The following is an 18,539-nucleotide window of genomic DNA, read 5'->3' on the forward strand; positions in this document are numbered from 1 at the left end:
ATTTGAATTGTCTCGATTGTTTTTCAGTATCGAAGATGCTTATTTCTAAGAGTTTCATTTGCGTGTTCAGCTGTCAAACGGTGGTATGATAATACTGTCTTCATTAGCGAATATATTTTTAAATAGAGAATTTCATATTTCTGATCTCTGTCTGATACCTTCGGTTCCGCAGACTACGTCTAAAAGTCGGTAGTAGAGTTTCGACTCATCTCGTATATGGGCATAAAAAAGCTACTAGATGGTCGTAACATTCATCACATTAGTCCACGGGAAACACTCAGAGTGATATATGGAAGTCTTATCGCAACACACATGGATAATCAACCTGGGCGTAGTCTCATTTTAGAAGAAACGGAAAACTTTTATTTAATTTGTGTGGAGTTTAAGAAGCCCTTGTCGAAATCATCTCATATCATTTACACGTCCTTGTGCGTTAGGAAGAGGCGCCGGAGAACTTATCGACGCCAGCGGGCAGAGCAGCAAACTCTCATTTAGGAGATGAATGTCACTTTACCCGGAAATGCCTGACTTTAAAAATAGCGCCTAATTAAAGGGACGCTATCGCAGTGAATGCGCCGCTGCCTCCAGCGAATAATGGTTCTGCAGCTGCGACGCGTGCGTGTCCTTTGCGCCCCTCCCAGGCTCCTGTTGTTCGCTTCTCTTCCTCCCAGCGAGCTATTTGACTGTCAAGTGGCGCACGCGAGTACCACGTGGAAATATCTGCCTCTCAGTTCCGTCAGAGCCCTTTTAACGTTCTCATAAAAAAGTAAGAGAGACCAATAATTCTAACGTTCTTCTGTTCTAGGATCGAAGTTTATATTTCAAGTTCTAACACTATGAAGTTCATGGAGTAAAATAAGCTTCTCTCAGTGAAGTACGGTTTCAGGAAAAACCGTTCATGTCGAACACAGCTCCGTTTAAATTTGTTTGTGCAGCCGTATTGTTCACAGTTGATTCACAGTTATTAATGTTTGTAAAATGCGTATTTTTTTTACCGTACTGTACAAGTTTCGTTGTAACTTTTTTTTCAAAACATTGTAAATTTACTTTTTGGTTTCAATATCTTTCGTTAGGAAATGGTATTAATTCTAGATAACCAACCAAAATTGTAATTTTTTTTTCATTCCAGACCACTGACAATATTTTAAATGAATAAAACTAAACGCATACCATAATGCAAATACGATTTTAGTAGTTAATGCAAAAACAGATTAAAATACTTTAACATCAGCATCCTTTACTCGTACGAAACTGCGCTACTAATTTTGAAAAGTTGGGTGTAATGGAGGTTAGAATACGATTTCGTTGTGTATTTTCGGTGAAATTTACTGACTGCCTCTCATTTTTGAGATAATGATATTTTTATATGTATCTTACAAGATGACATAAGAATGTAAAGCATCAAATACTTTAAGAGCGTCTTTTTTTTGCCAGATTAACGTACCGTGTGGGAGGAGCGTTCCTTTTCATAAGCCAGTAATAATCAGCTAACATAGCAGCACACATATTCCCTTTGTATTTAAAATATCCTGAAAAAAATTTGACCATGCTCTTCACAATTTTCTAGGAAGAAATCCAGTAGCTGCGGGTAGCACGTTTGTCTAGCTCGCTCGTAACTCGTGACTTGACTTTTATTCGGTAGTGGATCCATGCTTGCCTGATACATACTCGTTTACTGAATACATTACTTTATCATCACAGTATATTCATGTTTGCAGTTTCTTGCTTACACTATCGTACCTTCAGAAAATATAATCATGTGCCTAGAAGCTAACATTTTGTCTCCTATAGTCATACGCAATGAAGTTATTTCGTGACTGTTAAGTGAAAGAAACTGTATTTTTTGTAAGACGTGATATACGAATTGTCATTGAACGTAATGCATAGGATTATAAGTATTGTTTTGAGCCAATATCTGAAATTAGAGACAGTATTAATAAACATTCGTTCTGCCGAATGCAGCCTATCTCGTTCTTTTCCGATTCAAATAATGAAGCAATTTGTTTCGAAACTAGACGAGAAAAAAGATGAAAATATTGCGCAGATTATTCCCGGAATAATGACAAACTTAAATCTGGCACACACTTAGTTTCGGTAAAGAAGAAACAGTACTAAAATTCTTGATGTGATCGAAGGAAAGCGTTTCCTAAATCTCTTACCAAAATTTATTTAACATTTCATATTCTGTTATAACTAACGCGATATGCAGCTATATTCCCAAAGCTTCGTTCGTAACTGAGCTGTTTATCTTTTTATGGAACTGAGATAATTTAATTAAGACAATCAGCGAAATAAATGCATCGGTTTTTATAATTTTAGCACGCCACTTTTCAGACACGATAAGAGGTCGGAAAATAAACTGAGGCACTCTCATTGCAAATTGTGGTAAGAGTGAATTAGGAAAACTTCAGAAAAATTAGACAACATTTGCTTGGGCACCTCGTTTATCTGACATAAATGACGCAAATTCCTAATAAAATTAAACAAATAGGTGAGGCAAATAATTTACAGATCGAACGCCCAGAGCGTTTTTCCGCTAAGCATACCCGCCATACAGAGTGACAATGCTGTAGCGCATGCTACTTTGCTTTGAAGACGAGTTACCTACCTTGTCCCAGGGCGTACTGAAAAGCAATGTCTCCGAATTTTTTATGTGAAAACTCTTCCAGCTTTTTAACTAAAACAAACTCTATAAACATTCTACATCTTTGTTCTACATGTCTACATATTTCAATGGTAGGCAATGAAAACCTCGTAACTACATCTGTTTGTGCAAGCTCGTATTTCCAGAGCACAGTAACTCCACAATCAAAGACAGATTTGAAAGTGCATGGATTTCTATAATCTCTCAGTAATACTGTTACACATGAAGCAACTTTCTATATCATTTAATATTAGTTTTTAAAAAACCGTTTTTGCTTCACATGCAGAATTTAACAAAATGGTGTTACGAGGTTTTCATTGCCTATCATCGATTTTTTCCTCAACATAGTCACCCTCTCGACGAGCGACCAGTTAGTTGACATCGTCACGGTAGAATGTTTGATTTTGTTCACGGAGCCACAACCTGACCTCTGCTTGCACCACTTCATCACTATCAAAGTGAAGTCGTCAAAGGAGTTCTTTAGATTTTGGAATCAGATGAAAATCGGGTGGGACCATGTCGGGACTGTATGGAGAATAATCGATGGGATTGTGGTAGATGTCGCCGTGCTCGTATGTGGTCTGGAATTGTGTGTACTTTGTGTGGTTTTCATGTGTGACCGAACTCTTCCAATTCGAAATTCGATTGCTCACGCTGTTTTTCACGCTCCGCCATACTGTAGGTTACACGCCGCCAGTTACACGCTGTATTTCGGAGCCCTGTAGCGAAAGAGGGATGCAAATATTTAGAAATGAAGAACAAAGACCTAGAAAGTCAATAATGTTCGTTTTATTTAAACCTTTAAGAGCTTTCCCATAAGTAATTCCGAGGCATTACTTTTCAGCACGCCCTCGCAATATGTTGTGCACATTGAAACAGAGATACTGGTCCAGCTTAAGAGAATAATTACTAAATAACCCAATCGTGGCTCTCATGAGTGGGAACTGAATGAAAGTGCAAAGAAATAATTCCACTTACCGTGATGTCTATATCTTCATGAAGGTTTTTGCAGGACGCTGCAAACTGTTCCGATGTTGCGAATTCAAAATACCAAAGCTTGTTTCTCATGCGGCTGTTAAACTTCTCTGGATTTTTCTCTCTCTCCAGATGGAACTTCACGCATATGGCAGCGTCCTGGTGAAATATAAGTGAAGACGGATGCAGTCAACAGTTTGATGCACCGTTCTAAATACAGACTCTACGACATCTGCAAATAGTTTGTGGATAAGTACTGTGGATTCTATAATGGGTATTGCGTGGCTATACTCACCACACCCACAGAAAAGTAGTTGTTGATGATTGTGTAAGGCACTGGGTCTCCCGGTAATTCGTCTCCGCTCGTGCACTCTGGAATAACTTCGATCTGCCATCGATCCATCATTACCTGGGAAGCACGTTCTATTTTCTGGAACACAAAAAGTTGAGATCATTCAGTTGTGGAACGATTCTGTTTCTTAAAACAACTGAGGTGTGCCCATTGCGAAGTCATACATCCACTCCTGTAGCCGGATCTGTTAACGCATAAAGCTGTTTTAGATACGGGTTGGAGGCTGCTGGTTCAAATCTTAGGGCTCGTATTTTATTTTTATTTTTTTCGCAGGTGTTTAGCAGCCAGGGGAGGAAAGTCGGGGCAGTGGTTATAGGACTAGTAGCTTTATTCATGTGTGTCTCATTATTTCAAAGATATTGGACATGTTAAGATACTACAATTAAAGAAAAACAAAATATTATAAACCATATGTACAGGGTGGTCCATTGATCGTGACCGGGCCAAATATCTCAAGAAATAAGCGTCAAACGAAAAAACTACAAAGAACGAAACTCGTCTAGCTTGAAGGGGGAAACCAGATGGCGCTATGGTTGGCCCGCTAGAAGGCGCTGCCATAGGTCAAACGGATATCAACTGCGTTTTTTTAAAAATAGGAACCCCCATTTTTATTACATATTCGTTGTAGTACGTAAAGAAATATGAATGTTTTAGTTGGACCACTTTTTTCGCTTTGTAATAGATGGCGCTGTAATAGTCACAAACGTATAAGTACGTGGTATCACGTAACATACCGCCAGTGCAGACGGTATTTGCTTCATGATACAGTACCCGTGTTAAAATGGACCGTTTACCAATTGCGGAAAAGGTCGATATCGTCTTGGCTGCTTTGTGATCAGAATGCCCAACGGGCGTGTGCTATGTATGCTGCCCGGTATCCTGGACGACATCATCAAAGTGTACGGACCGTTCGCCGGATAGTTACGTTATTTAAGGAAACAGTAAGTGTTCAGACACATGTGAAACGTCAACCACGACCAGCAACAAATAATGATGCCCAAGCAGGTGTTTTAGCTGCTGTCGCGGCTAATCCGCACATCAGTAGCAGACAAATTGCGCGAGAATCTCAAAAACGCCGGTGTTGAGAATGCTACAACATCGATTGCACCCGTACCATATTTCTATGCACCAGGAATTACATGGCGACGACTTTGAACGTCGTGTACAGTTCTGCCACTGGCCACAAGAGAAATTCTGGGATGATGACAGATATTTTGCACGCGTTCTATTTAGCGACGAAGCGTCATTCACCAAAAGCGATAACATAAACCGGCATAATATGCACTATTGGGCAACGGAATATCCACGATGGCTGCGACAAGTGGAACATCAGCGACCTTGGTGGGTTAATCTACGGTGCGGCATTATGGGAGGAGGGATAATTGGCCCCCAGTTTATCGATGGCAATCTAAATGGTGCAATGTATGCTGATTTCCTGCGTAATGTTCTACCGATGTTTAACTGCATGAAAGAATGGCAATGTACTTCCAACATGATGGATGTCCGGCACATAGCCCGCGTGCGGTTGAAGCAGTATTGAATAGCATATTTCATGACAGGTGGATTGGTCGTCGAAGCACGTTCACCGGATCAGACGTCCCCGGCTTTCTTTCTGTCGGGAAAGTTGAAGGATATTTGCTACCGTGACCCACCGACAACGCCTGACAACATGTATTAGCGCATTGTCAATGCATGTGTGAACATTACGGAAGGCGAACTACTCGCTGTTGAGAGAAATGTCGTTACACGTATTGTCAAATGCATTGAGGTTGACGGACATCATTTTGAGCATTTATTGCATTAATGTGGTATTTACAGGTAATCACGCTGTAACAGCATGCGTTCTCAGAAATAATAAGTTCACAAAGGTACATGTATCACATTGGAACAACCGAAATAAAACGTTCAAACGTACCTACGTTCTGCATTTTAATTTAAAAAACCTACCTGTTACGAATTGTTCGTCTAAAATTGTGAGCCATATGTTTGTGACTATTACAGCGCCATCTATCACAAAGCGAAAAAAGTGGTCCAACTAAAACATTCATATTTCTTTACTTACTACACGAATATGTAATAAAAATGGGGGTTCCTATTTTAAATAAACGCAGTTGATATCCGTTTGACCTATGGCAGCACCATCTAGCGGGCCAACCATAGCGCCATCTTGTTTCCCCCCTTCCAGCTAGACAAATTTTGTTCTTTGTAGTTTTTTCGTTTGACCCTTATTTCGTGAGATATTTGGCCCGGTCACGATCAATGGACCACCCTGTACGGTTCAAATGGCTCTGAGCTCTATGGGACTTAACATCTATGATCATCAGTCCCCTAGAACTTAGAACTACTTAAACCTAACTAACCTAAGGACAGCACACAACACCCAGCCATCACGAGGCAGAGAAAATCCCTGACCCCGCCGGGAATCGAACCCGGGAACCCGGGCGTGGGAAGCGAGAACGCTACCGCACGACCACGAGATGTATACAGTTCAACAAGAATAGTACAGGTAGTCGAATGTGACCCTGTAGTAGAAACACACCTACATTTCTTTCAAGTATTTTATGGAAACCACAGAAAGCCTAAATTAGGATGGCAAGATGGAAAATGGAACCTTCATTCTCCCGAATACAAGACCAGTCCGTTTAAAACGACACTTCATCATTCGGTTTATCCCTTGTGTATCACACTGTTTTGGAAAGAAGTTATTGAAATGAGTAAATGATGGTCCCTGACTGTCCATTCATTTCTCACCCTCAGTTACTGCACGCTCTATACACACATTATTCCACAATGTAACACGACACACACCATCAGTTGACGTCAGGACCATTTTGTGTATCGAAATCTCCCGTTTGGCAGCCTGAAAAATTGAGTCAGCATTCCTATAGAATTAGTGAGATGTTGAGCTCAGAAAGAGGGTAAAATATTATTATTATCCACTACATAACGTTGGACTCAAGGTTTACCAAAACAGAAAAAAGGAAGAAAAAAGAAGGAAAACAGTGTGAAATGTTCGTGTTAATAACAATTAACCTTTCGTGCTGCAATGAGAAGTGTGCCGTTTTGAAACTTCCTACACGATTAAAACTGTGTGTCAGACTGGGACTCGAACTAGTTCTAACCTAAGAGGAAGGATGTCAGGTTTTTCATATAACCAGACTTCCTCGTTGCCATCATCTCCTTAGATCGACTAAATCTCAGCCTGATTTTCATGAGGGGTCATTGTTCTGTTGAGCTAAAATTTTGGCAATGACTACCGCACATCGCAGCATCTTAATCTGTAATGAGTGAGAGCTCTATCCATTATTTTCAGCTTCAAGTATGTAACGTGTGTGTATATGTTACGGTTGCCAACCAACCGGAATATCCCGGCAAATCCTGTATTTTGATTTAATTTGGACGAAATCCCGGGTCCTGTATTTTTCAAGATATAGCCCGTATTTTCAGAAATCCAACCATTTATTCTTTAAGTAGATGACTGCTTTGATACTCTTTGTCACTTACTTTCCTTTGTTTTCCCACCCCCTCCCATCGATGAATTTAGGCACGGCAATATGACTTCCGTTCGTTGTTGCGTCGGGCCGATACCTCTCGATGTGTGACGAGGTGTTCCTCTTTCACTATCGCTCAGTCGTTGTAGTTGTGTTCTGAGAGGACAACGTGTAGCAGTTAGGTATTGAAATATTTTGTATAAAGTTAAGATGAGTGATGCTTGTGAGTATACTCGAGAAGAAAATTCACCAAGGAAGAAACTAAAAATGTTATGTGTGTAAAGCACAAATGGGCAGTAAACATACACTGGCATGTAAAGAAGAATCATCACAAAGCATATTATTTCTGCAAGAAGGATTTTGGTATTGCACATGGCGGACACACGGACTGTATTCAACATTTACCAATCCTATCATGTTTTAAAAAATACCAACTCTCAGCAAGGGAAAGTTTGTTAAAGATGGGCTGATGTTTTCACGTCGTTAAAAAAATGAAATGTCAATTTGCCTAATCTTTTAAAGGCAATTGCCGTTGTTTTCCGTATGCACGGGACAAATGCAGGTACAGAAAGAATTTCTTCCGTTAATGAATAATAAATGGAGTGACACACGAAAGGAGGTAGTATAGACTGTAAATCAAATAAGAGCAGAACTTCTGGTTAGTGTAAATTTTGAATACAGTTGTTAGGATTTTGTCCCTTTCACGAAAAGCGACACACTTTTACAGAAAGAGGCAGATCTGTTTCTAAATAACAGAATGCCATCAATAGTTAAAAGATAATGTTTTAAATCACAATAAGGGTAATCTGTCAAGTACTGAACCTGTCTGATGATGTGTTTTTTCTTTCTTTTTAGCATTTGCAGGAATGTATGTAATTTGTGTTGTTAATGTAATGATATAACTTTTTATGGAGAATAATCATATAATACGATTATTTACTGTTTATTATTCTGTACGAAGAGTCCACTTTAGGTCCCTTATATTCTGCATTTATCCCTTATTTTCACCTCTGTTATACACTATTGTCCCTTATCTCCACTTCAAGGGGTTGGCAACACTATTGCGAGTGAGTGTGTGTGTGTGTATGTGTGTGTGTGCGCGCGCGCGCGCGCGTGCGTGCGTGCGTGCGCGCGCGCGTGCGTGTCTAAGAGGCAAATAAAGACAAATGTCACGGAAAAGTGTGTGTGTGTGTGTGTGTGTGTGTGTGTGTGTGTGTGTGTGTGCGCGCGCGCGTCTAAGAGGCAAATAAAGACAAATGTCACGGAAAAACAACACAACACGGAGATATTGCATGATGGAAAGAAAAACCAAAAGAAAAAATATAACTCCGCGGTGAAACCCACTGGCCACCACGAAGCTGACCGACCACCGCGCCGTCCTTCACCTTGCAGTATCATTTGGCTGCGTTATTGCGTGTCATGGGATCAGCACGCCACTGTCCTAGCTTTCCACAAACAGGACACGATACGCCGCGTTCATGTAGCCTCTCAATTGTTCTCAAGAGGCTTAGTGCACTCCAGAATGAACCCGGCTCCTCCCCGTGGCAGTCAGACATGCTGTCGGCTTAGCTACGAAGGCGGACGGAAGGAATTCAGTGCCGTAAAGTGTTAAATGAAGAGCTTTCTCACATGACTGGATGCCTACCTTAAGTATTTTGCCGATGTTTTCTCCTTCATAGCCTCCGCCCCAGCGTAGGCATCTTGCTAAGTCGTTTCCGGTCCCAAGTGGTATGACCCCAACTGCTGGTTGTTGTTCGTATTGGATGCGATCTGCAAATGAGAAAAATCGTCAGCTTTGGTTGGAGTTTTGCAGTGGAAGTAACGTAAAAATTGAAAGCAAAAAGTTTTACGTATAAATTCGATGGCACAACTCTCGTATTGCGTTTCTGTACAGTTTACACTGCGTCAGCCGCTGCCTATAAACCACAATAACGTAAATGGATCGTGCCTGGCTCGATCCGCGCCGAAAGTGCAATTTTCCTAAACCCTCGGTTTGTGTCACTTTCATTTCTGAACAAGTCCTACATATATCATAAGTTTGGACGAAACCAATGATGACCATTAGACTGTCCCCTTCTTAGTCTGCAGCCGCATGGTGAACTGAGTAAGCGGCAGTCGTTGTCCATCACTCGCTATCTACGCGGTCCGGCCTAACACCCCTCCGATCGGGCGAGTACTCAGCGAGTGCGATGTAAGACGCGCGTGGCACATTACATGCCTCTTTGGCTGCGTTACAGAGGTACCGACAACGGTTGTCAGATACCGTCGACAGAAGTCGCCCGATAACATTGGCCGACAGTTTTTGGCAGAATCAAAGGTTAGGCTGTGTGCGCCGCCATCTTGGCGGGTGACCTTGAACGAGTTTCGCTTGGCCGCCGCTAGGGCTGGGAGGATCGCGCTAAGTTTTAACTAAGCGCGATCCGCTGGAAAGATCCGTTTCCGGTGCCGCCATTGCGGTTTATCGGCGCGCTACTTCCTGCCGCGCCCAGTCTTATCAGTACGTACTTCCGCTACTGAGGCAGCTGCACGCTCATTGGACTCGAGGCAGCCGCACGAAGCACACAGCCATGCCATACAGGAGGTTAGGTTAGGTCACATTACGTTAGAATCTATTCTATGAATGAAGCAAGTTCGATTTTAATCTCTCATGGTAGGGTGGGTATCACGACGTCTCTGTGCTTGAATACGAGTGCTGCATAGAGGCTTGTGCTATTAAAGAGACACCCAGTGCAAGTGAATGAGCTTTCCTGTCTCCTAAAGAACGTGGCGAGTACTGTATACTGCCGCGCGGGATTAGCCGAGCGGTCTAGGGCGCTGCAGTCGTGTGAAGTTAGCACCCTTTTTTCGAGAAATATACATTTTTTTCACAGTTCTTGTTAGATGTACCATAGTTCTAGAGTTCTCTGTACAAAATTTCAACAGTTCTTCAGAATGTAACGAAGAAAATAACAAGACTCGAAAAAAATTTCGTATCGAAAACACTCTTTGTCAATTTCCGTATAATGTAAATAAGTACTAGAGTTCTGAGCACAGTTCTGAACAGAACTCCAAGAGTTCTATCGAAAATCCCAGTAACATTTTTTTGTGCAGCTAATAGTTTACGAGACAATTGCAATTTCAGGAGAAAATCTTTTCACTTGCTGTGAAGTTGGCACCCTTTTTTTTCAGAGTTCTTGATAGATATGAAATAGTTCTAGAGTTCTTTGTACAAAATTTGAATAGTTCTACAGAATTTAGCGAAGAAAACAACAATATTCGAAAAAATTTTCGTATCGAAAACATTCTTTGTCAATTTTAGCAGAAATTAAATTTGCACAACGGTTCTGAGGACAGTTCTGAACAGAATCCCAAGAACTCTATCGAAGATCCCAATAACATTCTTCTATGGCGATAATAGTTTGAGATAAATTGATTTAATGTGAGACACACTTTCTCTACAGAAAATATAAATATATTCGTACAACAGTTCTGATGACAGTTCTGGACACTACGTGAAGAGTTCTATCGAAAGTCCTAGTAGCATTTTTTTGTGCAGGTAATAGATGAAGAGGTAATTGCAACTTAATTAAGAACTCCATCAGAGCTCCTACTGTGAAGCTGGCACCCTTTTTTTCAGAAACGTATATTTTTTTCAGGGTTCTTGATAGATAAGTCATAGTTCTAGAGTTCTTTGCACAAAATTTCAATAGTTATGCAGAATTTAGCGAAGAAAACAACAGTACTCGTAAAAATTGTGGTATAGAAACCATTTTTAGTCGATTTTCGCAAAAAGTAAGTTCGTACAACAGTTCTGAAGATAGTTCTGAACAGAGCCCGAATAGTTCTATGTAAAATCCAAATAACATTTTTTTGTGCAGCTAATAGTTTGCGAGATAATTGATATTTAAGGAGAAAATCTTTTCACTTACTGTGAAGTTGGCACCTTTTTTTCAGAAATGTATATTTTTTAAGAGTTCCCCTTGATAGATATGGCATAGTTCTAGAGTTCTTTGTACAAAATTTGAAAAGTTCTGCAGAATATAGCGAAGAAAACAACAATGTATAACATAGCTGATTCAGGAACCCTTTCCTTCTGATACAATTCTTACTGTTGCCTCATAAAGTGACTTGTGCATAGATTCCAACCGTATTGATCATTACAAAAATATAACCATTGGCCAGCGGCGCACATTTCTTGCAGCGTTGTACAAAGGATTCAGCTTATCCGCTGTGAAAATACGTCACTTAACGCTATTGTAACATTTTCTATGGATGGTTTTCATTTATCTACAGTGTCGGCATCTATCGAATTATCATCGTGCAAACGTGATGCCAGGATCACACACTTCCCCTTTTTAGGTACAGAGGAAACTAGAGTTCAGTCTTATGGAAGCCAAAAAAAGGAACTGCTGGCAGCCCTTCTTTTACTGATAGCAAACTCTAGAGAAATCTCACGCTTGTTTTTCTTCATCGTGCCAACAAAAGAAAAATTCTCCCTTCATAGCTCTATTATCATTCCAGTAGTAGTAAACCAGTTGTCCACTTTCACATTTGGACCCGACTGATATGTAGGTTTACACAGTCACAGAACAACATCAAAATGTTTATTGCTCAGTTGGTAAATCCTTCTGGTTGCAACACAGCGTATATTTCCAAATTGTACAGGTAAAAGTCTTAAGAATCCACAAAAGCATAGATTCTAAATCCATACTTGTTTGTTTTGATAGATACATATTGGCAAAAACTGTACCTTCCACAGAATCCTTTCAGCTTCTTGTCTACTGTAAAATTTTCTCCAAGGGTATAAGATTTATGGTAGTTGCGTACAAACACAGTAAATATTTCCCGAATTGCTGTTAGCTTGTCTAATTGTCTCCTTTCATCACGAATAGCGCGACTGTAAAATCTAAGGCACTCCAAAATAAATTTGAAACGTTTTATGTTCATATGCGAGGTGAAATTTTTCAGTGACATCCCCATCAGTTCCACACAGATCTTCCAGGCTTTATCTGTTGCTTTTGTTAACAACAATTAAATACAAGAGACTGATTAAGGCTTTCAGTTAAATAGTATCTATTGATTTTACCCGTCTCTTACGCTGAAATGAAGCTTTCATGCTCTCAAAATGCTGATTGAAATACAAAACTACAATAGACAAATATCCTCTATGAGGCAATTACAGCATCACAAAGGCTACTTTGGCTGCGCCTATCGGTCCAGGTAAATTTCAAATAATATTATCCTCTTCGAACTATATGCTTTGGATTTCTTCAGCATGATCAAGTACATCCCACTTTAATTAATAAAATTCCTATAAAATAACGCAACCAGGCACAGTGTATTAATTTGATATTTGACGTTCAGACAGCGGACACTGGCGGTTAAACAGTTCAAACAGAATTTAAGTGCATTTTACATTCTAGATTAGCTTTGTACTACTTACTACGTTGATAAACAAATAAATTAATTGCTGAAATGAAATACGAAAGGAAACAGTGGATAAAAACGAGCAATCGGCTCATATCTCATCAAGAGAGGATTAGCGTCGATACCGAATCATACAACAATGAAAGGCATACAGAGAAAGGAAGCTATAACGAGAGGGCGCCAGTGCTACCAGTTGTTGACAAGTAATTTACAGAATCACACAACAATGAAAAGCATACGGAGAAGGGAAGCTATTAACGAGAAGGCGCCAATACTACAAACTGTTAAAAAGTAATTTACAGAAAATTTCGACATGTATCAATTTGAACAGATGGGGCCGTTGGAAGGATAATGAAAACTATGATACGTCCCTGAGACCTCTCAAGACCAAAAAATAATAAACAAAGCACAGCAACAATGCAAAAGTCGAGGCACTACATCTGGAAACAATGAACACTTGAACTGCGTCTTTTAAACAATCGGCAAGTGACGTCAGCGTAGCAGTTACAATAGAGGTAACAGCAAAGCTTCTCGCGGTAGCATCAAAGCTAATGACAACAACAGCTGCACTTTTTGGGTGGCACGCGCCGCGTCGTGTGAAGCCGCCCGCCGGCGCTGCATTTCGCTCCTTGATCTGCCCCTAATGACAAACGTAACAATACTACTCACACTCATGGAAATAATAATTATGCTCGTTCAGTCAGAGCTCTTGTGCAGTCGGTGCTTGTTGTGCAGTCGGTGCTGTTGTGAAAGTGATATTTAGGACCGTAATACCCATAAAAATGTACAATCTACCAGAATTGAAACGTCTTCTCAGCATGGAGGAATTTAAAGTAATCGATGATAGATGCATTCAGTTAACTCCGTCTCATCCCGTCTTCCAAAAACTGTCCGATGCCATGGCCGACATCGGCTCGAAAATGTCTTCAAACATATTTACACAACAATTAAAGAAGATCGTCATGATCTGCTTACTTTTGTTAGAAACACTTTCAGGCTGGAATGTTTCGTTGAAGAAAAAGACGACGACAGCAAAGATGAGTCGTGGAATGTTTTTGGTTTTTCGTGCTACAAGGACATGACAAAGCAATTCGACTTACTACTGTCAGCAGAAAAATGGTCTACCATAAAACCAACAAAGAGAAAACTTGGAAAGCCTTCAAAACTGAAAATAGGGAAATGGACCGATTTGATGGCTAATAAAATTTATGAACATCACAAAATTCCATGTGCCTTTTCTTTCAAATACGCGAAAGTGTATGAAAGTTCAAGTTCAAAGTACTTCTTGAAGATCAAAGGAAGATGAACAGAATGCGGAGCCACTTTCGAAGGGATTGCTCTGAAGGTGCAGAAAAGGACAACGACATTATTCTGAACTGCAGACTTTCAACCTTTTCAGACAATAGAAATCACCTGAAAAGGACTCAACTTCGTGGCACCAGAAGACAACAGGTAGCTGCTAAATTGGTTGATAACAGGATTCCTGCAGCTCTTTGGCGAAATTACGAAGCGAAAAATATGTCTTTCGGAGACATGATTACTCAAAATTTACCAAATGCTAATGTCTTGAGAAAGGCTAAAGAAGAGGAAAGGGACAAACGATTTGGTATAATAACTAGTATGCCCGTTGAAAACCTGCAAATCGCAAAACATACAACCCATCGGGACGAAGTTTACGCAATCGGATTGGACCCGTTCTTCTGTGTATATTGGCTGAAAGATCAAAGTCAGTTGCACTAATACTGTCATCAAATCAACAGCAGTGTATACGATTCAGTAGATGCCACAGGTGGCGTTTCATTTCAAGTTATTTCACGATTTGAGGATCTGTCAAACAGGGCTGACTGTGTGGAAATTAAGTCAAACTACATATACCTGTATCAGTACATGTGCATCCGCAAAGTAAACGTCACTAGTAAAGATCCAAATATCGTCAATGGATCATCAATCAGTTGCCCAACTTATCAGATGATATCCTCTAGGCATGACGCATCATTCTTGTCATTTTTCTTTATGCAAATCGTCAGATCTGGAGCTCCCAGACCAAAAATCATGGTAACTGATTTTGGTAAGGCTTTGTTGGTTGCCATTTCCAGAGCAATAGCGAATTGTTCGGACTTAACAGATTATTTGAATAGGTGTTATAGTCATATTGTTTTGCATGAAAGAGTAATTCTACCCTCGTGTTGTTTGAGGATAGATTTAAACCATTTTATGGACATGATTTCGAGGTGGAAATGCTTCTCAAGGGGTAAATCACAAGTTAAACAACTATATCTTTGAGTTTTGGCCCATATTTACATGACGACAGGTTTTCGTGATATTGAAAGTGCTTTGCGCTCACTTTCGGCTGTTGCGTTGAGTGAACATCTTGGTACTGATGAGTGCAGTCAAGAATATTCATCAATGGAACATCAGTACCACCTTGATAACATTATCAGAGGTGGTCCACGTCATTCATATATTGAAGAAAAGAAAGATGATGACAAGAAAACTGATGATGTTGAAAACAATGATGACTGTCTCTTGGAATCAATTTTGAACTTTAAGGAATCTATTGCAAACGCGTGGATTGATAGGGCAAAACGTATCTACGATGAAGCTGAAGTCATCGTGAATCAGACTAAGGATGACAGTCTCTTTGATGTGAATCTATACAACATTCCTAATGCTGCAGAGATGCTGAAAGAGTTGATGTACTATATACCACTGTGGACAGCTGTGATGTATCCTTCTTTCCATATTCCTCTATCTATTCGTTCATCAGCAGCGACTGAAGGATAATTTTCAAAATTAAAGACAATGGACTTTGACTTGGTTATAATTTCGTGCAAGATGCTGTAGATGCAACAAATGGAGGTCTAAAGACTATCATAAAATGCAAGAAATGTAAAGGAGAAGCAGTCGAAGAAAAGAGATTTTTATGCTACTTGATGATGGATACTAGTACAACAACTTGCCCACTAACTGAAGATCAGTTTCCTCCAAACCAAAGGAAGAAATGTGTGTTGCAAACGATCACGAAAGAAATCTTATTGGTGCCATTCATTATAATAGCTCCATCAAACACTACACGGCATATGTCTTTGATGGAACCTACTGGAAGCAGTAAGATGACTTGTATAAAGATGTACAGAGAGTTTCAAAAGAAACGATAATTTCTCCACACCTGTTCATGTACGTCAAGACAGGAAAGTTTTCAAATGGCAGCTACAATACCGACGAGACGAAACAAATAGTTCCTACATAGGAATTTTGCTTTATAAGGTAAGCAATTGCTAAAAGTTGATATCTAAATATTACAAATACAGCTCTTATGTTAATTCTTAGTATCTTTCTTTCTGGAACCACAGCCCTCCTGTTTTAGTTACTAGAATAAGAGCATTTTATGCCCCAAATTTCACGTATATATTTTTCTGTACTTATTTTTCGCCGGCCGCGGTGGCCGTGCGGTTCCAGGCGCTTCAGTCCGGAACCGCTTGACTGCTACGGTCGCAGGTTCGAATCCTGCCTAGGGCATGGATGTGTGTGATGTCCTTAGGTTAGTTAGGTTTAAGTAGTTCTAAGTTCTAGGGGACTGATGACCTAAGATGTTAAGTCCCATAGTGCTCAGAGCCATTTGAACCAGCTTATTTTTCTTAGTTGTTTCACACATCATAAATTCTATGCTTATTTATTACTGAATTCCCGACATATGTATTTCCTTCTGGGTTTTAGTGTATTCTGAAGAAGAGCTGTTACGGGGACCTGTACATCACGGCCTGTAGTTTTTAATGGTACTTTGAAATTTAATAATGCAAGACTGTCAATAGATTCAGGAATGAAACTTTTATCAAAGAATAGGTATATAGTGGGCTCTAGGTGAAATACATTGTAAATCTGTGGAATACATTGTGCAGTGAATATTGATGTTTTTCTTACATACTGAATTACACGTAATTGTTATTTTAGGTTCAATGTACTTACACACTATTTCAAATAAAAGATAATAAAAAAATTTTATTCTTTGAATTATTACCTTGTGGAAACAGCAAACCAGTAATATTTACCAGTTTCATGTTTTGATTATTTTAAAAACAATCTATTTTAATAGTCAATTTTTTCTCCTGATAATTTAAGAACATAATATGACATACTGCAGCTTAAAATATTTAATCCATTGTTGAATAATGTGGTTCAGTGTGTAGGCAAGCACTTTATTATTATTCATCCATAGCTTTGCTTATGTAGCTTTAATAGTGGATGAGATACTGGTAACAGTATCTCTGAATGCAAACACGTTAATTACAGAAAATTGAAACTAAAGATTTGTATGTCATTTTCTTCTCAATGACGACATTGCAAACCATTCCTGCTCCATAATCTTGTTGTTATCTTTCATGTCCTTTTCATTTTCTTTAGTTTTGCTTCTTTTCTTTGTTATTTGGCCTCCTTTTTCATGCTTTCAGCAGCTTTTTCAGTTTATGTGACATGTTGCCTGTCCGCCCATACCAGAACAATTTTCATGTTGTTCCTAGTTTTGATGCCTGTTCTGCTCATTGTTTTTAATCTTTACTCCATCAGGCCGGCCGGAGTGGCCGAGCGGTTCTAGGCGCTACAGTCTGGAACCGCGCGACCACTTCTGTCGCAGGTTCGAATCCTGCCTCGGGCATGGATGAGTGTGGTGTCCTTAGGTTAGTTAGGTTTAAGTAGTTCTAAGTTCTTGGGGACTGATGGCCTCAGAAGTTAAGTCCCATAGCAGTCAGATGCATTTGAACCATTTTTACTCCACCATTAAAACATATTGCAACTGTTGAAACGCATTCTGATTTTGTTTTATGCCATGTAAACATTTTTCCTGCCCATACGACAGACGACAGGTTCTTCAAAGATATTACATAAACGAGGTTCTACGGAAAGAGCGGCGCCCAAATTAAATGTTCAAATGTTCAAAAGTGTGAGAAATCTTATGGGACTTAACTGCTAAGGTCATCAGTCCCTAAACTTACACACTACTTAACCTAAATTATCCTAAGGACAAATACACACACCCATGCCTGAGGGAGGACTCGAACCTCCGCCGGGATCAGCCGCACCGTCCATGACTACAGCGCGTAAGACCGCTAGGCTAATCCCGCGCGGCGCGCCCAAATTAAACAAAGTGACATTTAAGCACAAGAATGACGAGGTACTGTACATGAAGTGTATATTTTTAGAATCAGGAAGAACCAGATGAATTTTATAAGGTAAAATAGTAATTGTTTTGAGCTCTCATGACATCCAGGATCCACTAACAGCTAAAAATTGCCCAGGACCCTCATGGATGAAAGTTAGGTGGCAACATCACCAGACGCTAGGATAAATAAAAACATGTGCTGTGTGTAACGAATAAATTTGAAATTTCTGTGGTTAATATTGTTGCAAACATTTGTTCCAGTTAGAAAGGAAGTGTGGAAGTTTGATGAGTTACACTACAGCGAGAGTCAAAAGTCTTTACAATGTATAGAAATGTAAGTATATTTAAATGAATATGTTGTACAAACGAACTAAGTAGTATGTTTAAATCCTGATTCAGTACATGACTGATAGAGGTGTTATTATGTTGAGGGGATACAGTATTAACGTTAATAAGGAGTTCGAAATTTGTAAACAAGAATCTCGTTTATTTGGTCCTCACTAATCCGGATTTCCG

At 39.7% G+C, this 18,539-nt stretch overlaps 1 protein-coding gene across 2 annotated transcripts in view; it reads right to left on the minus strand.

Moving 5' to 3' along the window:
• Positions 1-18,539, minus strand: part of LOC126470613 (diacylglycerol kinase 1-like) — a 366,452-nt gene that overhangs the window by 190,431 nt on the left and 157,482 nt on the right. For both annotated transcript variants that reach the window (XM_050098567.1, XM_050098566.1), the window contains exons 12-14: positions 9,108-9,232; positions 3,915-4,049; positions 3,623-3,778 (exon numbers count right to left, since the gene is read on the minus strand). In XM_050098567.1, the coding sequence (XP_049954524.1) occupies positions 3,623-3,778; positions 3,915-4,049; positions 9,108-9,232 (416 nt within the window). The remainder of the gene's footprint in view (positions 1-3,622; positions 3,779-3,914; positions 4,050-9,107; positions 9,233-18,539) is intronic.

Source organism: Schistocerca serialis, chromosome 3 (assembly GCF_023864345.2).
Source record: "Schistocerca serialis cubense isolate TAMUIC-IGC-003099 chromosome 3, iqSchSeri2.2, whole genome shotgun sequence".
NCBI lineage: Eukaryota > Metazoa > Arthropoda > Insecta > Orthoptera > Acrididae > Schistocerca > Schistocerca serialis.